The sequence below is a fragment of the Gadus chalcogrammus genome, chromosome 3, assembly GCF_026213295.1.
Source record: "Gadus chalcogrammus isolate NIFS_2021 chromosome 3, NIFS_Gcha_1.0, whole genome shotgun sequence".
NCBI classification, from domain to species: Eukaryota; Metazoa; Chordata; class Actinopteri; order Gadiformes; family Gadidae; genus Gadus; species Gadus chalcogrammus.
The window spans coordinates 22457052-22472365 of NC_079414.1; the positions used below are offsets into that span (position 1 = coordinate 22457052).

At 50.6% G+C, this 15314-nt stretch overlaps 1 protein-coding gene across 1 annotated transcript in view; it reads left to right on the forward strand.

The window, feature by feature from the left end:
- Positions 1 to 13691, forward strand: part of cfap58 (cilia and flagella associated protein 58) — a 53729-nt gene extending 40038 nt beyond the window's left edge. The window contains exons 16-17 of the mRNA XM_056587288.1: positions 6284 to 6808; positions 13566 to 13691. Coding sequence (XP_056443263.1) covers positions 6284 to 6808; positions 13566 to 13691 — 651 coding nt within the window. The remainder of the gene's footprint in view (positions 1 to 6283; positions 6809 to 13565) is intronic.
- Positions 13692 to 15314: the final 1623 nt, after the last annotated feature.

Sequence of the window (15314 nt, forward strand, 5' to 3'; positions counted from 1 at the left end):
GCGAGCACTGGCAGCGGTGAAAGCGCTCAAGCTATACCGAGTCAGCACGTAGGAGATCAGTAGCCTCGCCGACCATACTGTCAGCCTCCATTTTGTATGAAAAGCCCTCATATCATCTCCAGTGCGCACATGCTCTGCCCCGCCGTGCGCACTCTGCCCTGCGGTGTGAATTAGTGCGCCGTGAGTGATCCACCAGGTTATTAGGTTTTATATATCTTTTTTTTTTTCTTTTTTTTTGCCTTGAAAATGAGTCTACGTTTCATCTCCACAGACGTCGTCACGGGAACAGAATCGTGTTACTAACTCCGACCTATTTGTAACAGGAGGGTGGTATAACCTTTCCAAACACTTAAAGCCCCCACGCATTTTCGCATGCCCGGAGTCTTCCACAAGGCTAAGCAGACCTGTAGCTTGAGTTAGCAACAGCTGTAGCTCTCTAGACAGTCCCTCGTGGTCATGGCCTCCAGCTAGCTGTAGGAGTCAGACCCCCAGAAACACATGTAGCGTATCTTCATGGGTTCTGGGGGAGGCGCTTTCAAGGGAGGCCTGGAGGGAGGGAGGGGAGGGATTTCTTCTGTTCTCACTTTTCAAAACCTAGCTTACTCTGGCTGGTTTCTCCACGGTTGCCCACCGCAGCTTTGAGAGTGAGTTGCCCACCCACCCTTACAAACACCCCACAACGAAGGGCCACTGCTCTCCTTTTGGGGACCTCTGGGGCCGTAAACATGAATGGTAAGTCCACGCAAACGACAACGTGATAACGAGGCAAAGAGAGTTTCTGTCGAGCACACATTCATTACGAGATTCCCTCCCCGATTCTTTTCGCAGAGTAACGAGTCTTGACCCCTCGAACGAGGTGACCCCCCCCCCCTGCTGCCTAGCGAGCACTCACCTGATGACTCCTCTCGTTAAACGACCTCATTATATCCACGCTCGCATTGGAGTGATTGTCGCTCCCTGTGGACGCATATGTCAATTCAGTGCCCCCCCCCCCCTCCCCGCTACTATCAAAGGAGAAGGTCAACAACAGTTGCATGACCAAGGACTCTCTTTCATACGCTGACCTTTCTGCGCTAAACATGCGAGGTAATCCACGAGAGAGGGCTCCTTCAAATGTCACATGTCCTCCCAACTAAGATCCCCCCCCCCCCCCCCGCGGGTCGTCAAACGCTCATGAGGTCCCCATCACGGGGGCCTATTGATTCAGTTTACATGGAGGGGGGGGGGGGCAACACACACACACACACACACACACACACACACACACACACACACACACACACACACACACACACACACACACACACACACACAGCAATTCAGTCCGGCGATAATACACTCAACTAGACTGGTTGTCTAAAAACCAATAGTAAACAACCGTCTGCCTCTATGGTTACGACACGCTAACGTTACGTTGAGGGATTTATAATGTTGACACCGCCATTTATCGCGCAGGGCTTGGGAGGATATTTGTTTTGTCAATTTATATATTTTTTGAGTCAATCTTATTTTTCCCACTTTGAAGCAGCTGTTTTGTACTCCACTGCTATTCAGGGCCACTCTACTGCTACAGTGCCTTTGTTTGTGTATTTTGTATTCAGTGCGGCGCACCCTCAAAGAAAGGGAGGTTATAGGTGAGCATGTGTGGTACGAGAACCCATTTGGTGATGTTATTCTGAGTGTTTGTGACACGTTCCGTGTCTCCGACCCAGGGACACACACGCACACCTGATGGAAGGCGTCGAGCTGGTACGGGGAGACTAATAACCAATCTGTTCAATATGGACGCTTACAAAGAGTTTGTTTTGCGAAAGATTCAGCCGCTCACTCACACATCACCTCCCACACCCGGGGATGAAATAAATCAGGCCGGTGTGTGCAGTCTGATGGACCTTGATCGGAATCTCTCCCTGCAAAAAAGACTCTCTTTCAAAATCTCCCTTCAGAGAGAATGAAAGGTGTTGCAATTAGTAGATCCTGGAATAACCTGAATATAGCATCTACTCTCCAGCGACGGTGTCGTTTTTGGAGCCATGATTTCATTCTGCTCATCTACTACTAATTCCGTGCTTTGTATTGTTGTGGATTACATAAACCGTGAAAATGGTGTCAAGCGTACTATGGGCTAGTTAAGGGCATTTCGTTTTCCTATTTCATGGTCTATGTTCGTGTTCTTTCTTTAAGTTAGTCAGACTCCTAGCATCAGGGGCCCTGGTGGTAAGTAAAGCAGTATCATCAGAGGAGTGAGGATTAAAACCTTTAGATCCTTCTCAGACTGACCTAAAGTGAAAGCGACAACGCTAACATCTTTGTTACTCACGGGGGATAGCTACAATGTGTCATCAGGTCAACGATATCCACGCACGCCATCGGGGCGGTCGGGGGAATCATCGGTATTGAACCCGGGAGGCCATAGAGGACCATGGGGGGCAGGTCACATGCAGAGATTCAGCCGGTGGTCAGAACACACACATGCTCTGGGCTCGGTGGTTCGGATGAATCAAAAAGCGACAATGCACGCAAAACGGCACGCTGTACCTTCATGTTTGATCTAAAGGTCAACTTTAAAGATCAACAATAATGGTCGACATCTCTACACACACGCGAAACAGAACGTTGCAGTGTATCAGGGTTTAGGGGTTAGTTTGTAACCCCCTTACCCCTAACCCCTAAGCCTTAACCAGGCAGTGAATAAAATGGCTATGCATCATTCATTTTTTTTTTCGGTGATTTTAAGATTTCTCACGTGCAGCGCAGAAACTGGATTATGTAGATTTCATGAATGTGTCTTAACTATATTTTTCCTTCCGATTGCTGTGTTAGCAGAGAGGCTGTACGCTTGCCCGTTTCTCGCCTGAACCCCACGCTGGGAGCGCTGACACGGTCGCACGTTCACCGAGGGGGGTAAATGGAACCGTATGGCTTCTGACGTCTGTGGAGGAGGCTAATGCTACTGCACCCCCGTGCGCTACCTGACTAATGTACTTTATCTGAGAGCATGTAAAAATACACACACACACACACACACACACACACACACACACACACACACACACACACACACACACACACACCTACCTTTAGGTACCTGTATCTGCGTAAAATTAGACAATTAGTGGTGTGTGAGATAGGAAAGAAACATATTGAGCTGAAGCTTATCTAAGTGTGATCTGCGGTGCTTTTAACTGGGATTTAAATAGCCGCCTCCAAACACACATTCTGAAGTCCATACAGACAATTCATAGTTAAATCCAGATAAACACAAGTACATAGGGAGAAGGAACGAAGAGGAAATAATTGGTGAATATTCCATTTGGTTTGGAACCAGTTACCCCTTTTCTTTCATTCATTGTTTAATTAGCTTCTAATTTTAACTGTGGCAGCTTTGCCATCCATGGGTTTTGATGTTTGAAGACGTCATAGTCACCTTCAGCCCCCCTCTGTCAGCACATTAACGTCTTTGGCCGACAGCCCGGGGGTCGCTGGGTTACTTACACATTCAAGGAATTAATTACGATTCAATTATTGTCTTTTCTTTGTTTTTCTTTGTTTTTTCTTTGTTTTTTACGACAGTTAACTTTGCTGTGCAGAGTCCAATTTGTGCTGGTCCCAGAAAACAATAATTTTCTGCAGTGTGTACACTTGTGACACAGCATCTAGGTTGGCATGTGCCGTCGACGAATCTGTGGAGCACACACTTTTTGTGAACCGTGGGGTGAATTGTTCCTCTTTAGTTTCATCCACACAGAAACACACCTTACTTTTACGTCTCTTGATTGATGTCATGGAGCCCATCTGATTTTTGCATCAGAGAAGCATGCATCACTTTCAGGGTGTTCGTTTTTTCGGGGGGGCTCGTCGAAATTGATGGATGACGGCGTGCCCGTAGAGACATCCCCAAGCACTTCCATTAAAATCTCATTAACACACACACTGGCCGGCGAGCGCCGCGGTAGCCTGCTTGTGGCCTCACGCTGGCCCCCAACTCGGCTATCTGCTCCGACTGAGCTTCGAGGCCTTGAGGGAAGGGTCTTGGACGGAACCCTCCAGCACTCCAGACACGGCGAGAGCGTGGAGATTATACGCTCCCAGCGCCAATCCTACTTGCCCCTGAACTCCTGACTTGCCGGGTAATATTCTTACCGGGGCACGGCAGCGATAACTTAGGGACCTGTGGGGAATATAATGATGGAGCTGTTCTTATACTTGCCACATTGCTAATTTCAGACACATGCATATTAGATAAGGCCCGGCTTGGCGGGAAGATGCGAGGGGAGAGAGGGACCTAGGAAACCGGGATGTCATTTTGGATGGTGGATGTATAAAATAATCCTCACAGAGGTTTTTTGCTCTCGGGCAGTGAGGGAGGGAGACGAGGTAAAATAGCAGGGCTGTAATACAATGCAACACCTGATATCTACTAAAGCACACACACACACACACACCTACACACACACACGGAAGCACACACGGACGCACACACACAGACGCACGCAGACACACGCACATGGGCGAATAAACACAGACACACACACACACACGCACACACAGAGACACAGACACACACACACAGACACAGAGAGACACACACACACACACACACACACACACACACACACACACACACACACACAACACACACACCACACACACACACACACACAAGGACATGTGCAAACGTCCACAACACAACACACACCACACCACACACACACACACACACACACAGACACACACACACACACACACACACACACACACACACACACGCACAAGTATAGATACACACTGCCGTTTGTATGTTGGGTGTAGTTGTACAGCATCCTCATTGTCCTCAAGTCCTTGGCCAACCCGCACACACACACTTAACCGCACGCACGCTCGCGCGATGATGCTCCATCCGCATGCCTTCCTACCCAGCCGCTCTTCATTTGCGAGGCCGCTAGACGCTGGCTGATGTCCCCCTGGGAATGCTGTAACTCCCTGCCAATTTCTGGCTGTCTGTCATCGCCTCTGGGTGCCACAGCGTTGGTTCCATTCCCCCGCTCCACACCAGCAGTGCTGACCAGGCCGCCAGCCAGCGCGCAGCATATAGCATTATAAACATCTGCTGTGTGCTGTGTGCGGCGTTTGCTTCTGCTTGTTTGGTGAATCTGTCTAAGGTCTGATATTGTATTTGTAATAGAATGCAATGGGAGGAAAAAGTGTGTGTGGTTTTGCATACGCACGCACACACACACACACTTAACAAATATTTAATTTCTGTGGGTTATTCGAATATAATATAGTATAATAATAATAATAATATTGTATAAAATATATACGTTTTTTAACATACGTTTTTTAACACATATTTGTACAATTTGGGTCACATACATAGAAAAACAGACAAACAAACACATGTTGATGTCTATAATTGTATTACAAATGTCAGCTTTTGATTGTGTAGACCTGTACCGTTATAAGCAATCAGGACCATAGACAGCTCCTCTCTCTCTCTCTCTCTCTCTCTTCTCTCTCTCTCTCTCTCTCTCTACTCATCTCTCTCTCTCTCTCTCTCTCCTTCTTCTCTCTCCTCTCCCTCTCTCTCTCCCCTCTCTCTCCTCTCTCCCCCCTCTCCCTCTCTCCCTCTCTCTCTCTCCTCCTCCCTCTCTCTCCCCTCTCTCTCTCTCCTCTCTCTCTCTCTCTCCTCTCTCTCTCTCTCTCTCTCTCCTCTCTCTCTCTTCTCTCTCTCTCTCTCTCTCTCTCTCTCTCTCTCTCTCTCTCTCTCTCTCTCTCTCTGCTGCTCTCGTGCGCTCCGATTCTCTCCCATCTCCTACTGCCCCTCTTCCGGGCACACACTCGGCAGCTGGCTCCGATTCAGCTCCCCCCCGCCCTCCCTCCCTCTCCTTGGTCGCTCCACTGACTGAAGACCGTCGGACGTAAATAGTGTGGCGGTGGACCACTTTGCCTAATAATCGGAGCGCTTTTCGTGGCGCAAGTATCTCCATCACCACTTGAAGACCGGAGTTGAGGTGTCGAATAAGCTTTGAGTTATCCCCCCAAAAAATCTCCACCAACGATGGGGACAGGGGGTGCAGACGTCCGCCCAGGGCTGCACTTGTCTTTCGGTATCTGGGTGATGATAGCCGCTCATTGCCTCCACCACGCAAAGGCAGAAATAAGTTGCGCGTCTTGCCCGTTGCCGGTTCAACTTCACCGGGAGGAATTACCGCTCGTCGCGCGCGGTGGAGGCGGCGTTGGTGGCGGCAGAGCGACTCCGGGTCCGAGTCCTCTGCATCAGATCCGACTGGAGCTCCTAACGCAGACCGCCGTGACCGATCGAATGACTGGATTAGACGAAGCGCGCAAACACGCTCGGTTTTCAACAGATGTTCCCCGGAGCCCCGAAGACGCAACTTTGGACTTTGGAGTTGGCGCGGAGGAGGACGCCGCCTTGCCGCGTCGCTCCCGCGCATCGGACCAAACTTTCGGCGGTGATTTCAACGAGGATCCGCCGGAGAAACGCGCCTCGTTTACAGCGCTCCGGAGAGCAAGGAGGAGCGGCCCGGAGGTCCCCGAGTACCGCAAGAGCAGCCGGGAAGCTAGGGATGGTTTGAGTGTGGATTCTTTCGAGGGAAGAGGAGGAAATTCTGGGCCAAAGTTGGACGGACAGAGATCCGGGAGGCCAGAAGTCAAGTATAGCCGAGACGAGGGCAGGGGCACCGGGCGGCAGGATGAGCCGAAGCTGGCCAGCAGCACTTACGCACTGACGGGGGACTCTGCGCACAACCACGCGGTGGTTTACTGGTCAGGGAAGAACAGCAGCGTGAGTTTCATTTCCTTATTTGTCTTTGTCTTTATTTTTTTTATTTTTTGTGTATCTTGCAAGATAATCAGTATTTGGAGCAGGGGACTAAACACTAAACACGAGGCGACTTGGATTCGTGTTTTACTCTAACAGGTGCCGCCACAGAAATGTGCACACAATGGCATTGTTCCCCCTGAAATGCCAGACTTGTGCTGTAGGCAATCATTTGATGCTGGATTGCGAACCAATGCAAACAGATCGGTGTTCTGATGTAGGCCTACTTGAGTTGATCAGATTCAACAATGCAGATCGAAAAAAAAAATTGAAAGATCATTATCTGAGATAAATACACATAAATGCAACGATATCTTATATTGAAACACAGGTGTCCATCCAGAACACGATCACTTTTTCCTTCATCCCCTGTAAAATTCTGCGTTCCTCTTGCAAACAAGGGCCCCTCTAGCGTAAAAACAACGAAGCGAGGAGATCGATCCGAGCCATCCTCCCATTACCATGTGTGCTCGTCGGGGGGCAATAGGCCCTTCCTTTGCGCTTTCAATGTGCCTTCACGTGTTGTCATGGTTGCTGAAGCCTGTCTTGGTTCAGTTTGGAGAAAGCGGCTCATCATCTCATGGTGCACGGACTTGTTTTCTAACCCTGAGTGATGTCTGGACCACTCTGAAGTGTATGCAAGTGTATTTGTTTGCGTGTGTGTGTGTGTGTTCGTGCATGTGTGTGCGCGCGCGCGTGTGCTGCAGCCCGTGCGGGCGTATGCGAGTACGCGTGCTGGATGTGAAAAAGGGATTCAGAGTTCAGGACTAGCTGTTCGCATCTGGCGCTGTCTTTATCTTCAATAATTATCTTGGTAGCTCAGGGCTCTAACAAGTATACTCTGTGTAAAAGTGTAAAAAAACACTTGTTTGGCCCACACTGTTTTATTTTATATTTTTTGTATTTGTATTTCTTTATCTGAACTTTCCATTTTGTTGGGAGTCCATTGGTTGCCGGCTTGTCTTGGGTTTGAAACAAACTTGTCGAGAAGACTCAGGGCTGATGTTAGCTAACCAGATAGAGTAGCAGTCTGTGTTAAAGAGTGTGTCCGGTTAACTGGGCCGTTGACAGATTGGTTAACCACTCTGTGTGAAGTCCCCTGCCCTGAGCTCAGAGTCATCTGCTCCTTCCAGTCCGTTGGGCTGCATTCTGCTGCTGTCCTGCTAACTACCTTTTTATACCGCGGGCGGCAGAGGGGGCTGGAATAAATGCTGACGTAAGGTCCATGTGACAGAACACATACGCACACGCACACACAGTGACACACACACACACACACACACACACACACACACACCACACACACACCACACACACACACACACCCACACACACCACACACACACACACACACACACACACACACACACACACATTGGCACACACAAACATACAGTGACACACACACACACACACACACACTGACACATGCACACACACAGTGACATGCACACACACACACACACACACACACACACCACACACACACACACACACACACACACAACACACACAACACACACACCACACCACCACACAGTGTAAACACCACACACACACCCACACACCACACACACACACACACACACACACACACACACACACACACACACACACACTCTCAGTGACATGCACACACACAGTGAAACAAACACATACACAGTGACACACAAATAGGGAGACACACACACACACACACACACACACACACACACCACAACACACACAACACACACAAAACCACACACACACACACACACACACCACACCACACACACACACACCCACACACACCACACACACACACACACACACACACACACATACATTAACTGTTCAATTCAACTAGGCTGCCAAAACTCAGATGTAGCTCCTCATCCTTCAACAAGATCCAACCCTTCCGACATCTTTACTTATCTCAAAAATGCTGATGGGGGGCGGACTCTGCAGCCTTTTGTTGTATCTGTGTGACTTGGCTGTGGTGGCTGTGTGCTCCCACTGCCTTGACTATACCTACTGGTGGTCTAAACCCTGCTGCAGGCTTCCCAGCGTCGTATGCGCTCTGAGGTGCATCGGCATCACTAATGCACCCATACTGTCTCTCTGCACCTCGCTGGCTCACTGTCACCAAACCTCTCTCGCCCGCTCTCTCTACCCCTCCCTCGCTCTCGCTCTGTCCCCTCTCCCTCTCTTTCTGCCTTTCTCTACCTTTCTCTCCCTGTCGCTCTCTCTACCTCTCTTTCACCGTCACTTGCTCTGTCCATCTGTCAACATCTTTCTCACTCTCATTCTTGCTCACTCTCTCTCACGCTCACTCTCTCTCTTACTCCCTCGCTCTACCTCTCTCTCTCACTGTTCCTTGCTCTCTCCTTCTGTCGAAATCTTTCTCACTCTCTAAACCTCTCTCTCACTCTCACTCTCACTCTCACTCTCTCTAAACCTCTCTCTCATTCTCAATCTCTCTCTATTCCTCTGTCAACATCTTTCTCTCCTACAAACTCTCTCTCTCTCTCTCACTCACTCACTCACTCACTCACTCACTCACTCACTCACTCACTCACTCACTCACTCACCTCACTCACTCACTCACTCACTCACTCACTCACTCACTCACTCACTCACTCACTCACTCACTCACTCACTCACTCACTCTATATCTTTCTATCTCTACCTTTCTCCCTCTCTGTCAACAACTTCCTCCCTCTCTCAACCTCTCTCTCCCTCTCCCCCCACCCTCTCTGGTCTCTGTGTGTTGGTGCTCCACCAACCTTCAACACCTCCACCTCAGAGCACGGCCGCCGCCCCGTGGCGCGCGGCTGTCCTGTAACATTAACGGGCCGAGTGTGGACCAAGCCCCAGCACTGCGACGTGACAGGTCCCCTCCTTAAAGGGACTCTCACCTTTGTTGCATTTTTACACTTTTTTTGGATAAGGTTAAATTGGTATTAATAAGGTAATGACACTCTAAAATGCAAGACAGACCCACCAGGAGTAAAAACAAACAATTATTTCACTCTCATAATATTTAATGAAAACTTCAACCAATAAAATTCTTCGGACCGAAGGACCTTATTGGCCGACAGACCTGTCTGTTTGCTGCATGGATATATAAGGTTTTCCGGTTTTCCATCTGCTTCTTGTGGCGCATTCGGGCCCGCGTCATCAAGGCGCATCCTCAACTAGAGGGTTTGTTTTGATTCCACGGCAGACAGTAGCGAGTAGCGACCGTAGCGACTGACGATGGCAGACCAAAGTGGTCCACGGCGTACTGAAACTGCACCATTCAGTCCGATTAGGGGACTCATCTCGGACTCAGACTCACAGAGTTACCCTCCTCTGGAGCCTCAGGAAGACCTCCAGACTGTGGGCCACCAACTGCACCATTCAGTCCGATTAGGGGACTCATCTCGGACTCGGACTCACAGAGTTACCCTCCTCTGGAGCCTCAGGAAGACCTCCAGACTGTTGGCCACCAACTGCACCATTCAGTCCGATTAGGGGACTCATCTCGGACTCAGATTCACAGAGTTACCCTCCTCTGGAGCCTCAGGAAGACCTCCAGACTGTTAGCCACCAACTGCACCATTCAGTCCGACAAGGGGACCCGATTCGGCCTCAGAAGCCAAGTGGTGCCACTCCCCTGGATGATTCTCAGGACCTCCAGACCGTTGGCAACCAACCGCACCACAGTGGGACCACTGTCCTTCAACATGGGGCCTCAAAACGGTATCACACGAAGCCCATAAAATTACAGTGAGCCACCTGCTAAATTTCTTGTTTACTAGACCCCTGGTAGATATTATGACCCCTGGGAGTCTAAACACAACCCATAGGAGTCTAGAACTTTTGTACTGTAAAAATAACGCTGAGTTTTGTACTAAATAACGCTTAGGGGGTGGGGCATTGGAGGAAGGCGGGATGATTTGAATGTGCTGTAATTCTCAAATGCAACAAAGGTGAGAGTCCCTTTAAGTGCCCTGAAGCTCGCTCTCTCACACACTCGTTCAGCGCTCCTCAGGACGTCACAAGCGCTCCGCCGACGGCCACGACCTGCCAACGGCTGCCGGAAACAAACAAACAAAGGAACGCTGATGTTTGAATGCTTCTCATTTTGCCGGCTACTTCCCGCCGGGAGACCTGCGCCGCCTCTACCGCCGGCGCGTCACCCCGAGTCGATGGGCTCCTCTGAAGCGGCCCGGCCTACACCCATCAGCCTTCTTTATCAATAATGCGGGGAAGAGCTCAGGGCTTTTGCCAGCTTTCACGATCAATGCCCCCCCCCCCCCCCCCCCCCCCCCCTTGATGCGGTGGGTTTATTTATTAGTTTCTCCTTCATGTATGCGAGCGGAGGCTTTCTCTTTGTTGTTGTACATCTGTTGGCTGGTGGGATTTAAAGCGGGACATTAACATACGCCGCCGCGACCACGGGCCGCGACCACGGGCCGGGGCCCCGGCGCGCTTTTATGTTGAAAGTGCGCCCACAGAGCAAGGTAAGCCCTATCTGGCGCAGCACCCATTGAACTGGCAGGGTGCTTGGAAGTTGGAAGTCCCTCCGGGGACTCGGGAGCAGAGGGGTCCCTCTGCTCGACACTCGAAAGCCACGGAGGAGCGCATTAAAATTTAACACGCATAAATAAACAGGGTTCTAGTGTGGGACGCGCACACATGGATGGGGGCACATGCATACGCACACACACGGCCAAACACACAAACACACACATGTGCGCGCACACACACACACTCACCAATCCCATATGCATACGCACACACACACACACACACACACACATAGACGTACACAGGCACACACACACACACACTGGTGTACACACACACACACACACACACACACACACACACACACACACACACACACACACCACACACACACACACACACACACACACACACACACACACACACACACACCGGTGTGTAAACATGTTATCCAACACTTTACTAAACATGTATTCCTGCCCTATTTCCCTTCCTGAACATCCGTGTAGCATTTCATTAAATTCACGGGAGCCCCCGCGGCCCGTCCTTGGAGAACCTGGCAACCTGATTCCTACCACAGGCAGAGGACCTGTTACCTTTCCCTTCCTCGTACCCCCCCCCCCCCCCCCCCCCCCCCCCAACTCAGCCTCTGTTTAACCTGTGCTGCCCCCCCCGGCCCGGTTCATCTCTCCTCACCCCTCCTTCCCGAACCGCTTTGGATCGGATGGGGGTGGAGGAACTCGAGTGTACGCTAAATAATGCAGCCCAGCCTCCTGGTGGGGGGTCCGGACTCTCCTCGAGTTCTCCTCCTCCTTCGTCGTTCCCTCCGCCCCCCCCCCCCCCCCCCCCTTCACCAACGTCGGCGGCCCGCCCCCTCTCTAATTAGTGTTCATTAAGGCTCTCCGCTCGTCAGCTCTGCCGCGGTGCGTGTCCCCTTACTGCGGGACGCCAGGCAGCAGCCAACAGCAGCCCAGGATTTGGATCGACTTGGGGGGGGGGGGTCCGCTGTGTGGGAGACCCCCAGCTTAGCAGTTGGCTGCGAGTGCCGCAAACAGTGTCTGTCTGGCTCAGGCTGAGTCGCCCCTAATTACCCGTTGCCATGGATTCCGTTTTTTTCTTTGTGGACTTATTTATTTTTTATCAATTAACGTCACCCCAGTCCTTCGCTTAAGTTTCCGCGGTGATTGTGTTTGCTCATGTCGGGGGCGACGTGGTCTTAAAACAACACGGAGACGTGTTGTTTTTAGTGTTCAAATTTGGTACGGCTAATTTCGGTTTAATTTCCGTTGCTAGGTTTATCTTGGATGAGCTGATTCCCGCCAGGCGCCTCTAACTGTGCGGAACTGACTTGTGCGGTGGTAAGCATTGTTGTTGTGTGAGAACGAGACCGCACATTCACCCCTATTACATGTCAATTACGGGGAAATAGTATTTCCACCATGTGCGTCATACAACTAACATTACATTTGATAGACAACTGAGAATATTCAGAACACAGAAGAACAGAAGGGACTATAATTATAGATTATACTTAATGCTTACAAGGTGGATTCTATACATGGCTGATCATACCTCTGTTATTAAATCATAGGTCAGAAGGAGTCCACACTGCAGGCCTGTGCGTCATAACTCCATCCAAAGAGCGCTATAGCAGCCGCCATAGTGTCCTAGCGTGTCGCCACCACCACCACCACCGCTGAACTAAACAGATCCCTGATCCCCACTGTGGCGTGAAACTGAAACCAGAAACCAATCAAACAGGCGACTCTGATGGCTCGGGGGTGGGACGCCTCAAGTGTAATGCTTTCATTATGTGTCCTGCACTCGTCCAACGGCAACATGGGCGACCAATGAAATCCACTGACTTCAGAGACGCCAGTGCAATCATGTGCTTGACCGCTGATCCTGTCCCCGAACTGCAAGGGTAATGTGCGCGTTTGAGTGTTTATGTAGATCTGCATGTCTGAGTTCGCCTGTGTCTACGTGTGTGTATGTGTGTGTGTGTGTGTGTGTGTGTGTGGGCACACGGGCATGCGCGCGTGGTGTGAATAGAATAAAAAAAGACAAGGCAATACCATGCGGTGGGTGTACGCATCTATTCAATTAATTACCCTTCCTACACCTGGTTGTCATATCCGATTTGGCTTCATCTCAGAGTCTATTAAACACTCCAGTCCCCCTCAAAGGAGCCCGGCTACACATGGTGAATGCGAAACCCACACAGTCTGCCAAGGATCCAGTCTTACACGTACCCAGCCTTGTTGTTGAAGCTCCGGCCGGCCGTCTGCACCAGTGCTTCGTGCCTCTGCTGCTGATCCCAGAAGTCCACACCCCTGCAGACCCACCTTGACCTTCTGCTGGCCGTCGGAAGCCTTGGGAAGTCAATGTCTCGTGGCATTTTCACAAACACAGGAATGTAGTGGGGGGGAACGATGTGTGTGTGGGAGGATGAGTGGATAACCATGCCTTTGTTTGTTCCTTTCTTATTTGTCATGGCGGCCGCGCTGCGTGTGTGGAGGCTCTTCCGTGCGTTCATGCGGTTCATGAGGCGTGACGCACACAAACGCACACAGACACAAACACAAACACACGCTTGACCCCGTGTGCACATGCTTACACTTAATGCAAGCGTTGGTATGACAATGAGGGCACTTCAGGAGACATGGAGACCATCAATAACGTATGTGTCCACAGACGAGTGTGTGTGGTGTGTGTGTGTGTGTGTGTGTGTGTATGTCTGTGTTTGTGTGTGAGTGTGAGTTTGTGTATTTCTGTGTGTGTGTGTGTGTGTGTGTGTGAGAGAGTTTGTGTCAGAGGGGGTGTTCCTGTCCAGAGGGAATGAAAGAGGGGGGGTTGACGGGGATTGCCAGTGTCTTAGACTAATGTCTGCCTATCACACGCTGAGACCCACAGTTAACACAATTAACGCGTTGTCTAATTAAAGTGATGTAGCGCCCCCAGGACGGGGAGGCTGCGTCTAGGCTGGCCGTGAATGGGAGCGCTGTGCTGCATTAACTTCACAATCAAGGTCCGCCTCCCCGATCCTCATCCAGTGTTTAATGGGGGCGGGCAGCTTAAGCCCCCACCCACACTTACAAACCCCTTCCTTGAAGTGCTGTTCATTAATAGGCAGGGCGGTCGTTTGGTCGGGGTTCAATTGTTTGGGATTCCGTACGTTTGCTTTGCTAATTTCCCCTTTAGTAGCGCTCTGGTGTCTTGGCTCTCTGTCTGTGTGGGCCCGCTTTGCATCTCCTGCATGGACACGGCACTGCCTGTCCTTATGACCAGCTGGTAGAACGTGGCCCCGAAGTGTTCTTTATAAATAAGACCTGGGAGGCCTGGGTCTCGCCCTGTTGGGCCCCTGAGCCTTGAGATTCCTAGCATTCCTTGGGAACAGCATTAACCCTCTGTAATGCGCATGCAGACAGATGGGCTCCGCCTGCCCCTCACTAACACTGTTGGACAATGTAACGATGTCATGAGGTCTGTTGGGAGTTGTACTTGAAGGATTTCACGGTGGGAGACCTTGTGTGATCTAAGCTGGGTTGTGAGCCGTTACGTATCTGCGGTGAATAATTCATTATGTGGTTCCCTTTTAAAGGGAGTTCAGTTCTCCCTGTGCATTGGGCATTGGAGCTGTCGTTTCAGCATGGAGCCTCCAGCCATTCTGGGAGGGGAAGAACACCACGTTGAGTTGCTGTCCCTGTCGCACAAGACAGCCGAGGCACTCACCCGGCAAGACAAGGCTGTGTATGTTGTCCCTGGGTTGCTCGAGGCCATGCTGAGAATGCATGTGGAGGTATGCACGGGGAAAGGTTGCGGTGCTTCGATCAGAGTGCACTCTTGGTTTAGATCGGTTGTGTCATTGATTGACTGAGAGGTATGTTTTAGTTTAGTGCATACTTTCAATCATGCCCTGTGTGTGTGTATGTGGTGTGTGTGTGTCTGTGTGCTAGTGCATGTGTGTGTGTGT